Source organism: Toxotes jaculatrix, chromosome 23, assembly GCF_017976425.1.
Source record: "Toxotes jaculatrix isolate fToxJac2 chromosome 23, fToxJac2.pri, whole genome shotgun sequence".
Taxonomy (NCBI): Eukaryota; Metazoa; Chordata; class Actinopteri; family Toxotidae; genus Toxotes; species Toxotes jaculatrix.
Window position 1 is genome coordinate 6,585,291 of NC_054416.1, and position 15,478 is coordinate 6,600,768.

At 44.2% G+C, this 15,478-nt stretch overlaps 1 protein-coding gene across 1 annotated transcript; it reads left to right on the forward strand.

Annotated features, from left to right (window-relative positions):
• The first annotated feature begins 1,133 nt into the window (after positions 1-1,133).
• On the forward strand, positions 1,134-14,925 carry trmt44 (tRNA methyltransferase 44 homolog). Its single transcript, XM_041031767.1, has 11 exons — positions 1,134-1,715; positions 1,794-1,911; positions 2,018-2,237; positions 2,335-2,403; positions 2,853-2,960; positions 3,272-3,343; positions 3,975-4,081; positions 4,491-4,674; positions 5,653-6,004; positions 10,055-10,171; positions 11,393-14,925. Exons 1-11 carry the CDS (start codon positions 1,373-1,375, stop codon positions 11,623-11,625), a joined length of 1,923 nt encoding a protein of 640 aa, XP_040887701.1. The 5' UTR covers positions 1,134-1,372; the 3' UTR covers positions 11,626-14,925.
• Positions 14,926-15,478: the final 553 nt, after the last annotated feature.

Sequence of the window (15,478 nt, forward strand, 5' to 3'; positions counted from 1 at the left end):
TACAACCATATGACTATGTGATCTGACTGGGTGAACTGAAGTTAAACACATATATATATATATGTATGTATGTATGTATGTATGTATGTATGTATGCATGTTTGTATGTATGTATGTACATATGTATTTTACTGTTTTAACAAAAAAAACTGTTTTAGTTTGGTGTACATTTCTTAATTATAACAAAGAGTTTAGATGCTGTAATAATAACTGGATTCTAAAGCAAAGTATCATGATAATGCTCGAGGAGGATTTTCCACAACCTGGCAACCCAGACGTTGTCCTTATCAGTAGCTTATAACTGACCCACGGGACAGCTTTTAAACCCTTTATGGATGTTGTCTTATCAGAAAGCGATACCATATAGTCTTTGCTGAATCTGGTTTGTAGAAGTGCTGATTCAACGTCCTGGTTATTTTGAAGGCTGAGTGTACCTAATAAACTGGTAACTAAAGCAATAATAAGTTAATTGCCCTCTGATTGTTGCCTAATTTCTTGTAATGTGATGTGTTATTTCCCTTAATTGACCAGAGCACACAAACATGTTTTTAACTGCCACCATGTCTAATCATATGGTTTAGCACAAAATTCCAATTAGTCATAACTGATGTGCAGATTATTACTATAAATAACACAATTAATTCTCTCCATTGACCATGTTCAGCTCTTACGTTTGAACTCAGACGAAACTTGCCATGAGCTATGAGTCAAATAAAGAAACTCAAATGGTTTTCCTGGCTCTGTTTTTCCCTCCGTCATACCTCCTTGTTGCAGAGCAAGTTTGACAGGATTTTTTTTTTTGTGTGTGTGTCCTCCCACTTGGCTGTTCATTTGAATGCGAACCAGGCAGCTCAGAGTGGAGGGGCCTGCCTGCACTTTACACTTCCTGGTACCGTATCTCCTCTGGTCGCTCCTCCCTGGCTGCCTGAGTTACTCAACATGCACAACAGATATCAGTGGAGTGGCCATTCAAAGGGCGCTGCGAACAGGAGTGGCTGTGCTGCGCCGCCTTAGGGACGGGCTGCGTTCAGCAGTGCTCTAACCAGGCGGTGCCTTGTAACTCATCAAAGATTGAATTGAAGACAAACGCCAACAGCGCCCTCTGCTGTGCCATCACTGTAACATCACTTGTCGACTGAGGAATCGTCATCACAGAGCGACAACATCTTTCTTCTCCTTGAACTGATACTAAAGCCGGATATATATATATTTTTTTAAGCTAAGATGTGATTCTGAAAATTATTTGAATAATTTTAAAAGCCAGTTTTATTTATTTTAACAGAACCTTCCGTATACAAAAATAAAAGTCCCCGGAAGTCCGTTCTCAGATTGGAAACACATGGTTTCTTCATGTCGTGTCTGAAGCTCAATTATGCCAAAACTATTCGATATAAAGTTTCCAGGGGATTGTAGGACTCTTCCCGAAGGCTTCTGGTCAGCTGTAGACGTGTGGATAAAGAAACCTCATGTTGTCAATAAGCGTCTTTGTGGGGTTAAAGAGACAGAGAGTAGAGACGTGGACGGAGAGGATGTACGGCTCCTGCTGGGCGTCCCTGTCTCTGAAGTCTCCCATGATGTGTTAACCTTCCTGACCAGCAAGCTTTCACCTACTCAGACACACGAAAGGGACAAACCCTGGTCCTCCACTGTCAGGACATTTATTCCTAAAGTAAACAGTTATGGGACAAGCCTGCATAAAGAAGTTGTGCTGAGAGGTGAGAGCTGGACTTGAATGAAAGGCTCTGTCTGCTCTGTTCTTTTGATATAAAACCCTTTCTGTTTGTCTTCTTTAGACTTTAGCAGACAACAAGTGACCTTTCTTCCACTGGAAGAGGACGCAGAAGGACAGTTGTCTCTAAAGAAGGGCAACATTTATCAGATTCAGCTCTGCAGTCAGGACTGTGAGGAGTGGTGAGTCTGAAACCGGTACCTGTCCTTTACAGGTAGATTCAGTTTGTTGTATTGACAACATTTTAAGATACTACATATACTCCAGTGACTCTGGTTTCATGGACAGGTCCTTGGAGCTGCACGTCTTGACTCCAGATGTGTGGTTCTCTGATGGCGTGGCGTACCCCAAGCTGCCCTGGCTGTCCTCGGATCTGCTGCCGAAGCTGGTGCGCTGGGCCACCGAGCGCAAGAGCAGCGAGTTCAAGAGCACCTTGTCTCTGCTGCCGGTGGAGAAGTACAGCCTCGTGTACCAGCAGCTGAAGGACAAGTACAAGGCCATGGTCAAGGTGAAGAAACTGGACACTCTGAGGCCTGTCTGTGTGTCTTTCGCTGTATGTAGTGTATTTTCAGAATGGTTTTTTTTTTGGCTCATATTCTCTCCAGGTTTGGCCTGAGGTGACAGATCCTGAGAAGTTTGTCTATGAGGATGTTGCCATAGCTACATATCTCCTGGTGGGTTCAGACCTGGTTTTCACTGGTTTTAGTGGGTCAAGTAAACTTGTTTTATGCTTGAAGTGGGTCTTGAAGATTGATAAAGCGACTTGAAAAGCAGTTCTTTTGCAACCCTCGTGGCTCATATATCTTCTTGCCCTTGCTTTAACTTAACATTGCCAAGTACACAAACGTGCCCACACTTGTTTGTGTGGGTGAAAATCATTTTTTATCTGTCACATGTTGTCATGTGGTTGTGAAACCAACTGTGGGTCAATCAATTTGAGTGTGAAAAATGACTTTGACCCATTAAATCAATCCATGTGTGATCCCTGAAACAGGTGAAAGGGTGTCAGGAGCAGCAGCAGCAGCGGGTGTCACACTGTAGCTGTAAATTGGGTTTCACTACAATGATTGAGAGCCCTCATGAACATACACAAGTGTTGATTCTCTGTCTCTGTGCTGTGCAGGTGCTATGGGCTGAGGAGCGAGCTGAGAAAGGTCTCACATCCAGACAGTCCTTTGTGGACCTCGGCTGTGGAAACGGCCTCCTGGTTCACATACTGACCAATGAAGGGGTGAGTTACGGGCAATTTATCTTTAAAATCCAGATAAACTGTCATTTTAAACACGGGCCCCTCAAAGCCAGAGGTCTTTCAATTATCTTCTCTTCTCCGGCAGCTTAATCAATGACATGGGGCTGGTCGCAGTCCAGGTGACGGGATTCATGTCTCTGAATATATTAAACCCCCACACTACCATGTCGCCTTAATCTCCAATCACAAACTAGGACAGTTGTAATTGAAATTACACACAGCGGCTGATAGTCAGAGTGTGAATGTGGCTGAGGCCGATTAGCCGCTGACCGTCACGCCATCTTGTGTTGCAGCACCCTGGAAAGGGTATCGACGTTCGGAGGAGGAAGATCTGGGACACGTACGGCCCCCAGACTCTGCTAGAGGTGAGCGGGCTGAGCGTGAAGAAGGCGGATTAAATGTAACCATATTAAGGTTTTTAATTAGTGTTATTATCCTTTCACATGAAACGGGGGATTTATGTCACATGATGGAGGTGTCTGTGGCAGCCTGAGATAAAACCTGAATTCAGACAAATTCTTGTAAGCATACACACGTTTGCAGGGAACCCTGTCCCCAAAACCACTGCACTCTCCTCTGTTCCTCTCGGCCTCAGTCGCTCATTTGACAACAAGCTGCTGACTGCTTCCATTTCAGGTCATCTATTATTGACTGATTTCGGCAGAGGCCCTGAGGGGCGATGTTCTCAGTCTTAAACCCTCATTTGGAAGCTCTGTGAACGTCACAGGCCTCAGTGCTTCTATCTTACACCGTGTGTAATGCTGGGCCTGTCTGTTGAAATGTCTCAGCTGGATCCACACAATCAACCAACCCAAAGACTAAATAAGGGATCATAAATATCACACTGACAGATGTGTGATACATTTAAAAGTTGGAGAAGATATAAAGTTTTCCTTTTAGACAATTTCCATTAAATGATTGAGAATCAAATCATGCCAGTGTACATCTTCCCTGCTCTTAGGCGCTCTTGTGCTTTTTGGGTCTTTGCTATTTCAGGAAAAGGCAATTACTCCCAGTGAGAGCTGCTTATTCCCGGGTGCGGACTGGCTGATTGGGAACCACTCGGACGAGCTCACACCGTGGATCCCCGTTATAGCAGCCAGGCGAGTCATCAGCAGACACAGTCTCACTCAGCAGCTCAAGTGCCAGCTGATCTCTCCAGTTTGGAATAACATTATGGGCAGAGGGAGGATGTGTGAATATGCGTGTGCATGTGTGTGTCCCTGTGCATGTCAGTTCACGAGCATGTTCATTAAGGCGACCACCTGATGGCGATGTTGAGCCTCAGTCTGAGAAATCTGCTTTTCCTCTAATGTGACAGCAGACGATAATCTCTTGCAGTGGATTGCTGCCTCGTCTCTGCTGAACAGTTTCAGTTTCAGAGCCTTGAAAACAGTTGGAATAATACTTAAATGAACATAAGCAGCGCTCAGTACATTCACCACTAAAGATTTATGATCATTGTTTTCTTTGGCACAGAGTAAGAACACGTCTTTTTCTCTCATACTGCAGGTCATCTTACTCCTGCCGGTACTTCGTCCTCCCCTGTTGTTTCTTTGACTTTTATGGAAAATACCAGAGACGTCAGTGTAAGAAGTCTCAGTATAAAGAATACATTGATTTCATCAGCGAGGTCAGCCGAGTCAGTGGCTTCAACACTGAGGAGGACTGCCTGAGGATACCGTCCACCAAACGGGTAGGCTTTCAAAGTCCAGAGTCAGATCTGATCCTCACAGCTTGTGTGTTTACTTCAGTAAACATTTGTCATATTGTGTGATTTACATACTTTATAGTCTTTTCCCCCCCTTTTAATCTAGTCTCCACAACAAGTTACTAAATGCTTTTGAAGCAGCAGAGGCCAGGATATCCTGATTTTTAGTCTGTGGTGTTGATCCCACTGCAAAGTCCCTGCATCCTACAGTTCCCATAATGCAGCTTGATTGCATCTTTTATTAGACTCTCATCATTCAAACTTCTTTATCTTTAGTTGCATGTCATCTGTTTGTCTGTGATTATTCTTGTCTCTTTTCACAGTGACTTTCCAACAAAGCAGCGATGCCGTGAATATTTCTTTTTTAATTCTTGTAAGAAAAGACAGTCTTTCAAGGGAGTCATTGGATCTCTCCACAAAATTATAATAAAATGTCTTCCTGTTCCTCAAACAGGCCCAGCTGTGTATCCCTGCCTTTATCCCACCTGAGCCTCATTTAGTACAGACGGAAGGAAATAAATCAAGTCTCTATTGTCCACAAAGGGACATTTGTTTCATAGCTGGTAGCCATTAATAGCCATGATGCACGTGGACACGTAAAAGTAAAAGTATTTTACTGGGCTTGGAACTTACAGGTTTCTGACCAGTGATGCTGGAAGAGATTTTTATTTCATTTTCTTTTGGTTTCACACATGGGAACAGTATTGGAAGATGAACATATAGTTCTTAGGTGATTACTTGAAAGTTGAATTTTTTTAATGGTTCATGAGATCACTGAATTGTCTGAAAAAATAATTAAGTTCTTTTCCCTGAGACTCAGCAGACATATCCAAAATTACTGTTATCATTGTTAGATAATGTTGCCTTAATTCTTTCATTTTGTGACTTATTGAAAATAAGTGAGTTACTGCCACATGTTGCACCCATGGGAGTCCTCCTGACATTTAGCTCTTTATTCCGCAGGTGTGTTTGGTAGGAAAGTCGAGAAACTATCAGCGATCTGATGAGGCCGAGGCAGAGCAGCGAAGAGCTCGTTACATCCAGAGCCGAAAAACCACACCTGGGGTCACAGGTCAAGGGTCAGACATCAGAAATGATGGGGACGGTTGCCATGGGAATGCAGACAGTGACAGGATCCCCAGTGAGTGCAGCTGGGGAGCCGGGTTCCAGCCCCGAGACAGGGTTGAAATGGTTCGAAACTGCGCCGCTCTCCCCCGGGACTTTGTCGACGGCGTTGTCCTGAAGGTTGCTAATGTTCTTCTGGGAATGACTGTGGATGACGGCGCGGGTTCCTCCAGTGACTGGAACCGAGGAGGTAAACCGCAACACGACGACAGCCGCAAAGCTTCAGAGATAAACAAAACAAATCACACAAGTCTCCCTGGACACGAGCTGCTACTGAAGTGATGAACAGGTTCAGAGTAGGACACATTATCTGTGAAGTGCTGATCCAGTCTTATTATTCTGCACTTTTGGGGTTTCAGGATTCATTACTTGGTAATATTTGTTGCAGGGCAGCTATACTGTCCTACAGAGGCAGAATCTAAAGATGGAGTGGAGCTGAAAAAAAGAACAGCTTAACAGCTACAAAGGGTGTAGTGCCTTCATTTTATGCCTTCAAGGTTCTTTTTTTTTTTTTTTTTTTTAGCTAAGACTAGCAGTGGACAAGGTTAGCTGTTGCTCCCTTGCTGCTTGTGCTAACCTAGGCTAACCATCCGCTGGCTGTAGCCGTGTGGTAAACACACAGATCTCTCAGCAGGCTAATAAGCATATTTTCCGAAAGGTCAAACTATTCCTTTAACTCAGTTTTGTCCAAACGTGTAGTAACTGTGTTTTGCCTTTGTGGGGCAGTATAGATGTAACCTGAACACCTCCCAGATAACACGCGTGAATACCTTCTCACATTACCCGTCAGTACTTTAAAATATTTTTCTAGCTTCTTTGTCGCACGTTGGCAGCTTCTGAATCCTGAGTCCTCTCGTCTGATCCCCCCTCCATCATCCCATCTAACCCCCCCCGCTACCACCACCTCTCTCATCACCACCCTGTCTCCTCTCGGCATCAGTTGGCGGGGCCTTTCGTGACACAGAGCGACGCCACTTTGAACTCTGTATCTCACCCTCCGCCAGCCACTTCCTGCACCGCACGGTACAGAGAGTGCCACACGCCGCATCACACACACATATACACACTGTTTCACTCACACACCACCCACGCATCACCTTTGTCAACGCCTCTGCACCCCCGCTGCCACACAGACACGCACCATGTGAATGAGATAAGGAGATGAGGACTACTATGATTAAAACAGAAAATTCCCTGTCAGGATGTCACTGCTGAAATTAGAGATAGAAAATATGAGGCAGAGCGAATAAAGGGAGAGTGTAACTCTGTATAGAGATGACTGGATGAATAATGCACCACCGTCTATGATTTATGCATGAGTATGCATTTGTATTGAGGTATTCCAACCAGTTATCTGCTGTGTAAGAACAAAGGGTAAATTCAGGGTGAGCCAGCCTATATTGAATAGATCCAGGAGGGCCCCAGAGTCATGGAAAGGCCTCTGAGATTCAGTTTCTCTCCATTTTTACTGTCATGGTTCTTGATATTATAATCTTTTAAATTTTGATATTAAAAATGATACTCAAGGTTCTCATATAGCTTCCCGGCTTTGGTGTAAGTCCAACTTTTGTTAGACAAAAGTTTCTCTGGAGTATCGGCAGATCTCTAAAACACACATATGTGTATGTGTGTATGTGTATATTTCTCAAAGAACATTGGTTTGGCATTCGAACAACACCAGCCTTGCTGCTGTTACATAATATGATGTTTGTGTCCTGAAGTTAAAGTGCTGTATAGCTCACTGGTGTTTTGAGCAGTTAACGTGTGAACGCGTGAATCCGGCTGCAGTAGCTATGAGTCAGGTTACTAATTCATGCGTGCTGTGCTGCTGACTGGGCTTGTGTGGTTATGTAATCGTGCTGATCTGACACGCATGACGTTCTGCAGCACCAGACCTCAAATCAGTAAAAATGTCTTAGATGTGCTTTTGGCAGGCCAGCGACAGAGGTGCAGTGAGTCTGATGTCGGTGTTCTTTATACTGCTCCTGTGTGCCGCCACCGTGGTGCGGAAACAGCTTGCGTCGAAGAGGGAGTGGGTGCAGTGTGTTATTAAAGGGTGGGTGCTTCCCATCACACTTAAGGCCCACAGTCCTTCAGAAGACCCGGCAATGATTTGTGCTTATCATCATCATCATCCTCCACACCCGCCCCACCCTTCACTTGTACCCAGGGTTACACCTCACTTACAGATCTGTCCCTAGAAAAACACTCATTCTGTTGCTGAGTTCTCATACTTTTGATGAATTAGGCTGAAATTAATGCTTCTTTTCGTTATCGATTGTATTGTTTGGTTTATTAAATGTCATCAAATAGTGAAAAAGGCCCATCATAAATTCTTTGGGTCCAAGTTGACATACTCACATTGCTTGTTTTGTCCAACCAACAACCCCAAACCCAAAGATATTAATTTCATTAGTATGTAAGACTTTGAAAAACAGCAAATAATAAATTATTGAGAAGCTGTGAATAGTTCAACCAAAGAGAAATGTTCCCCTCACAGATTGTTTTAATTTCACTGAGGAAACTCTCCAGTATTTCACAAGAAGAAAAAAAAAAGGTTTGAGAAAAGTCAGAAATAAACAACCCAAATTTTTGTGTAGCAGATTTTCTCACTGTTTTATTTTCTGTTTTTGAGCATTTCCAAGTTTGGAAAGATAATAAAATGAGTGCTCCTGTACTTCAGGGCTAATTTTTCTCCACTCAGCCTGATTCTGAATTGACTTAAGCAGCCAAAACAGTCCTCCACGACAAGCAATCAATCGCTGGGTGTCATTGGGAAGGGGGACATTCAACCTTAAACAAGTCCAACTGTACGTCAAGCCAAGCCATTAATAATCGTCCACGCCTGGTCTTAGTCCAAACAGATTCTACTCTGTCAATACTGCCCTTCTCCCATTAATCCCCATTAACAGTGTAGGCAGTAAAGGGCAGCTTTAAACGGTGTATTGATATTATATTAAGGCCTGGAGCTCCCTGGCGTCTGGGCTGTAGGACGGCAGTCTGCCCAGTTTCACACTCTGCAGCACAGGACTGTGTTTGGCTGTGTGAGTGTCTGTGAAAGTGGGAGTGTGTTGCATATTTTAGGGATTAACTCAGCAATTTGACCAGCTAAATTTGGGATTTATTTGGGTGGACAATATGTTTTGGAAAACTGAAAACTGTCGCACTGTAGCTCTGTTGTAATTCATTCACTGTAAATTTAAAAATGAACAAACTGAAACTTATTTTCCTTTGACCAGCTGAGCTTAGATCAGAGGCACAGGCAATATATTTCACGGTGAAATTTTCTCATATTCACTGATCTCTAATCCAACAGGGATTGCCTGAAGTGCCACCAGAGATTTGGTGTAAAAGTATGATGAAGATTGCATTAAGATGTCTGCGGATTTGGGTCAAATATTGTAATGAAACAGCACAAAGGAGCATTAGAAAGCCTCTTCTGTGTCCCTCTCCAATATGTCAGAGTAAAGAGGGGGGAGATTGTCATTTGTACAAACCAAAGGTCAGCCCTGATTGAATTCTCTTCTGGGGGGGTGGGGTGGGGGGGGGGGGGGGGCAAAGCCAGAAATTCAGAAAATCTGATGAAATGGAGCCCAAAGGCGGGGACCTGTGAACATAAAGGGGTGCGTCATTTATCTGCTAAGGATTCGCTAAACTCAGAGCTTGGGACTTTCTGTGCTTTAATATACCCCCCCCCCCCCCCCCCTTCCTCACCCCTTCTTTCTCCTTTTTTGCTCTTTGGTATCTAAAATTACTGTCCCAGTGGGGGAGTGATGACAATGACTCACGCTCTCAAACGGCCGGTGGGAGATGCAGCGGTGAAATGCATGCCGTTTGCTCTGACAGCTTGTTGGAGCAGCTTTAATTGAGCACACTTCACAGCCCTGACTAACACTGAAAGACAGTGACTGAGGTGTTTTTGTTTTTTTTATTCCCCTGTAAAATGTTCTGTATATAGCACTGATCACCCCTTCACTCCTGGAACATTTTCACTGAAGGGATGTCACACTGCAGTCATGGCTCTGCCTCTCGCAAAACAACCGGTGACATCGACTCAAACCAGCCAGCCTTATCGGATGCTTCTTTTTTTAGTGCGTTATGACGGATAAAAATTATTTCTGTGCACGCCTGAGGCCGTGTGGTAATGTATTGATGAATGTAACATCGATAGACCTCCTTCTGCTCTTTTGTCATGTTTATCTTTCATCCTCCCCTCCTCCTCCTCCTTCCTCCTCTTCAGGCAGCCTCTCTGTGAGCGAGGTCGCCGGGCTGTTGGAGCAGGAAACCCTGCAGCTCCTGAAGAAGGAGTGTGGAGGCCTTCAGACGCTGCTCAAAAACAACCATCAAGTCTTCAGAGGTACTCTGACCTCACTTCTCTTCATCTCCACAGTTAGTCTATGTGACACTGGGGGGGCGGGGCAGATAAATTCTTCACTGAAAATAGAAATATAACCCAAAAAAACTTAAGGTCCACTCACCTGCTTTTTGTCCTCCACATCTCATAATCTTCATCAGCAGATGGAGCTTGCTCAGTTGCCATGGAGATGACTACTACTATTACCAAGGTCAAGAATGAGCTTATTTGGAAAACGGGTTTATTCAAGAAGTACATTGAAGACGGTGCATTATCCCTTATTGATTTCCACTGGTGGTAATAATTCACTACCAGTTCCAGTGGACTAGATACAAAAGAACAGATGAGAACTAGAAAGACTTGGATTGCGAAGAAAAAAAAACTCTGCTGTATAATAAAAAAATGACTTTAATATTCAGTGATATTCCAATTTCTTGGTTTCCAAGGCCCTAAAGTGATTTTTTTCCCAACTTAAGTTTCTCATTTTGGGAGGATTTGCTTGTATGAAGTGAGCTGTTTATTTCTTTGGTTGGACCAATTGTTATCGAGTTTCAAAGTGAGAGGATATTCATTAAATTGTTGGTGTTTCTGAACTTAAAAACACAAGAATCTCCTCAATAACGTAACAAACTCTGTAGGTTTTTCCTATAGTGAGCCTCGGGTGTTGTTGCCGTGGAGAAGATGCCAGTAGCAGCTCAGAAACACGCTTTGTTGCACCTGTAGCCACCTGTCCAACAGTGATGTCACGGTGCCCTGGAGTACACCTGTGCATCACTTCAGCAAAGAGTGAAGTTAAACCACTGCAGATCAGCAAAAGCAAGACTCTGACTGGCTGCTAAGTGACGTCCCTCCGTCGGCTCCCGTCCTTTAAGAGCCTTTGTTACGTTTCGTTCATTTCCTGTCACCTCTCTGCTGTCTCCTCTCTAATAAAGCCATAAAATGTCATCCTCCCCCCAGAAAAGGACGACATTTTCTAACACAGTTGCTCGTCTTTTGTTCTGATGATTCAACCAGGAGAGTCCCAAGCCTTAGTGTGCTCCGACTGCCAGTCATCTGTTATTATTATGCAGAAAATAAACAGGTTGTTTACCTCTTGAACCCTGGATGCCTGAAATAACTCCTCCACTTCGCTTCTCGATAAGAACAGATTTATTTTTATCTTTTGGAAGGAGCACTTTACTCTGAGAAAAGTCCTGAATGTTCATGTCGTTCCTTCTCTTTCAGTGGAAGGAGGGAGGGTGTATATAAGAGACTGGCGGGACAGGAAGTCCTCCAGGGCGGATACCAAGAGGAAACCTGTTGCTCCCGGTGCCCTGAAAACTCGTCCCTGCTGGTTTCACGCCCACCACCCTCAGGGCTGCCCTCTGCAGGCTGAACACTGTGCCTTCGCCCACGGACCAGGTGACCTCCGACCCTCAACCAGGCCTCTGAAGAAGATAAAAAATGATGCGTTTTGATTGGATCATTCCTCCTGGACACTTTAGTTCATTTAATTTCAAATTGCTCCCAACAATAAACGAACTTCTGAGTTCAAACAACTCAATATCAGCGAGTAACCAGATTTTTAATTAACAGTGAGCGCTCTGTCCATCAGTGGAGGAACCTGCTGTGGAAACTCCACGCGTCCGTCTCTGCAGCCACACAGAGGAAGACGTTTTGGTCCGAGCTGTGTGAGTTTTATTGATGCCATGTTACATCATGGGTTATGAGCAGAAATTTAATTTCAAAAGATTCTTCTTTTTTTTTACTTATTTAAGAAGTGTCTTTGAATTTGTTTTTACAGATCATGAAATCTGTCATGCGTTTATTTTAACATTTTTCCTCAAGGTGAGTGGTTTTCCAAGTAGACGGGCACTTTGAGGTTCACAGGCAGGGCAGTGGATAAATAGCGGGCAGCGTTTGAACAAAGTAAATGTTAGTGGTATGAATTATTTGTTGGCAGGAGTTGAGGGGTGAGCTGCGTGTCGTCCCTTCTGGACAGGTGCTCACTGCAGTGTCTCTCTAACACAGTTTGCCATCACACTGAGGCTCAAATGTCAAAGACGATAAGGCCCACCCAGGGACTGCGGCGGGGCGATGAGAAGAGCGTCCGCGGGGGCGTGTTTGTTCATGTGTTTGTAGCAGCATTTTCACCATAGTTATCCTGAAGGTTGCATAACAATTGCATGTGTAGTTGTATGGAAGCCCATTTAAGCCCAGGAGTGAGTGCTGTCTCAGGAAGTAGCTGTGTGTCCTGTTCAGAGGGTAAAAATCCATACCATGGTTGAAGGGGACATTCTAAGGTTAGCTACGTACTAGCAGACTGGATGACCCCATATCCCCTGGAGCTCAGTGGCTGCGTCATTGAATATTGATGAAGACGTACATATATTTGCTTGACCTGACCGCAGGTTCAGCACAGGGAGGAAAAAGAAAACCCTGAGAGTTTTTTGGCTGCTCGTTAGTGCTGAAGGACAGTTTACGGGTGATGGAAGTCCATTTAGACATAAATGATGCTGTGATGGACATACACTTCAGAGGAGCTGAGAGTGAATCAGTGAACGTGTGGTCGTGTGGTGACGGGCAGCACTCAGTCATAATGAGCACAGCTATGTGTGGGTTTTAATGACCTGCTTAAATCATTTCTCTCCCCCGTCTCACCCCTTCCCCCACGCAATTATTACTTCCTGGAAGGAATCAATTGGTGAAAATACTCCCGCCGCTCTGGGTCTGCAAAGATCATCTGATCCAATCGACCTGCTGCCCTGCATTTAAGTGCTGCAGAGTGTGTGACGTGGCCCGGGAGCGGAGGTGTTCACCTGCCCGCTAACACACCCCACACTTGCAGACGCTCTTGCCGTGACCTTTTGACCCCAGCCCCTTCTGACCGCTGCCCAATCAGCCGTCATTATGACTCTGTTCATGACTGCCTCGCTCTGCTGCCCCGGAGACCAGAGGAGAAGGGGGATCCAGGGCAAGCAAAAATTACCTCCCACACCCCTCTGTCCCACCCACCCCACCCACACTGAGCGAGTCTCCCTGCCCTCAGCCCTCATGTACATGCATCACGCATCACAGGAGGTCTATTGCTCTCAGCACAATTCATAGGTACACTGGACTGAATCAGGGATGCAGCTAACATAGTAGTTTTGGTAATTGGCAGGTCAGAGCATGTCTGGGAATCTAGGTCATAATGTCTTTATCATACAAAAATGAGTCATGGTTATGAGAAAAAAGTAGTAGTAGGTGTAAAATGATGTTTTAGTAACATAGTAGTTACCAGCCTGGGGTCAGGATCCCCCCAAGGGATCTAAAGATAAACTGTGTGATGTAGCAGATGGAAAAACAGAAGGAAAAATAATTTTTTTCAGACTTTTCTCAAACCTTTGCTTTTTTCCTTGAGAAATACTTTATAGTTTTTTCCTCTTAATTACTGTGCAAAATGTATTACTGCATTGCAAAGGAGTGCGAGTAGGTGTTCAGTTCAACTGGTTTCCAGATAACAGGATCCTGTTGCTGTTCCAGTGGAAAAATATGTGAATCATGAGAGCTATGTAAACAAGGAGTTGAAACAAAGTGGGTCTGTTTTACACAATCTCTGATACGGAACAGTGGCTACACTCGTTCCTGATTTCTCTACAGTAATGAAAGAAGAAAATCTTTTTTTTTTTAAATTTCTTACCCATATACTGGACACGTCTGTCTCATACGGTCCACAGGAAAGAATTAGGGATGGTGAAAGCAAAAGATGGGACAGAGGGGAGCACATTAGCAGACGGACAAAATTACTCCCCATGCCTGAAATCTAGGTCAGGGAGAAGTGGCTGCATGTGTTTGCCGAAGCCAACAACTTTCCCTGCGTTTCCCTCATACTTTATTCATTGTGGCACCATGGGGCTTGATGTAATGCAGCGTCTCCAAGACATTATTTTGGATGTACAGAAGTCTCTTAGCAAAGCGAGCCGTGTAGGCCTCCGACGCTGACAGCTGTCACTGCGATGAATTCTTTTGTTTGACTGTTGTTGCCTTAGAAAATCTTGTTTTTCTCCTCACTTTTATTTTATTTGTATGTTTTCTGGAGATGGGGGTTTGTATTCAGTATGTTACTGTGTGTCAAATATCCATGTAGAATAAAGGAACCTCCTACATATGTAGGGCGACATGTGATGCTACCCTACGCCTGAAATTGGTAATTACATTTCTAGGGAGGTGGTTGTCAGGCTAAGGCGTAGGCTACTTGGCTATGCTATGCCTACGGCATAGATTCTACGTCGGAGCTGACCTTTACTACGACCACATGCACACCTCGGCACGGGGAGAAATCCAAAGCCTGCCATGGTGAATCATGGTTGTACTGTACATAAATGGCTGCAATTCTTAAAATCGTCACCAAAGCCAGACAATCTTCAGCCTTATGTCTGTACCATCCGATCTTATTTGTAGAGCAGCTTCATTAGTATTCAGCATTACCCCATAAAAAATGAATGGCTCGTGTGACTAAGTCACCTCGTAGGAGAAGAGCTTACTCATCCTGGATGACTCTGAACTACTATTATAAATTAACAAGACACGAGTGAGTCACTGGGTGATTTGTTGTGGTGATTTCATGTGTTCTAATGTGTTGAAATGGCCAGGAGATGTGGTTTTTTTTTCACTCAGCCCTTTCATCTGGTTCGTTTTCCTCTGGGTCAGCGTGGTCGTTCATCTTATTGCCCTTTACGCTTGCATTTCTGACCACCTGATGAATGTGAGTCCAGTATTTGTTTTCTGTTCAGTGCTGGTTTGGTCTCCACCAGCTCCTGAGAAAAATATTTGGCTCTAATAAGTAAATTTTAAAAATCTGAAATGATTTAAATAACTCAAATAAAAACACTGATATGAACTTTTTCTAACTTTGTTCTTAAACCTATTTACTTACTTAGAAAAAAGAGCCATTAGGAGGATTTTCCAGCTGGAGAAAGCTTGTCTCAAATCCTCTCCCACTTGGTCTTCGGTAAGTCACGGGTGATGTTCTCATCCAGGCCCTCGATCAGTCTCTCAAAGCTGACAAGCGGATGGTCACAGCAGATAACAGACTTTTTTTTGTGCACTTTAGTACTTACAGGATGTCACACTGTACCTGCTGAACACCCCTCTTCATCCCCTGCATCTTCCTCGACCTCTGTCATCAGCTGAGTTACTCAGACGCGGGTGAAGCTCAGAGATAAGGGTGTTAGGCTCTCCAGCTGTCATACCTGGTGCTCCCTCAGTTTGGCATCATGTGAACTGTCCTCCGCCCTTGTCGAGAGAGAGAGAGAGAGGGAGAGAGAGAGAGACAGAGAGACAATGTGG

What these genes read in the sequence shown, in the direction of transcription:
- trmt44 (XM_041031767.1), top strand. Translation starts at nt 1,373, where the DNA reads ATGCCAAAACTATTCGATATAAAGTTTCCAGGGGATTGTAGGACTCTT. An exon ending in ACATACTGACCAATGAAGGG is followed by an intron (nt 2,961 to 3,271) that starts GTGAGTTACGGG and finishes CTTGTGTTGCAG; the next exon opens with CACCCTGGAAAGGGTATCGA. An exon ending in GGATACCGTCCACCAAACGG is followed by an intron (nt 4,675 to 5,652) that starts GTAGGCTTTCAA and finishes TTTATTCCGCAG; the next exon opens with GTGTGTTTGGTAGGAAAGTC.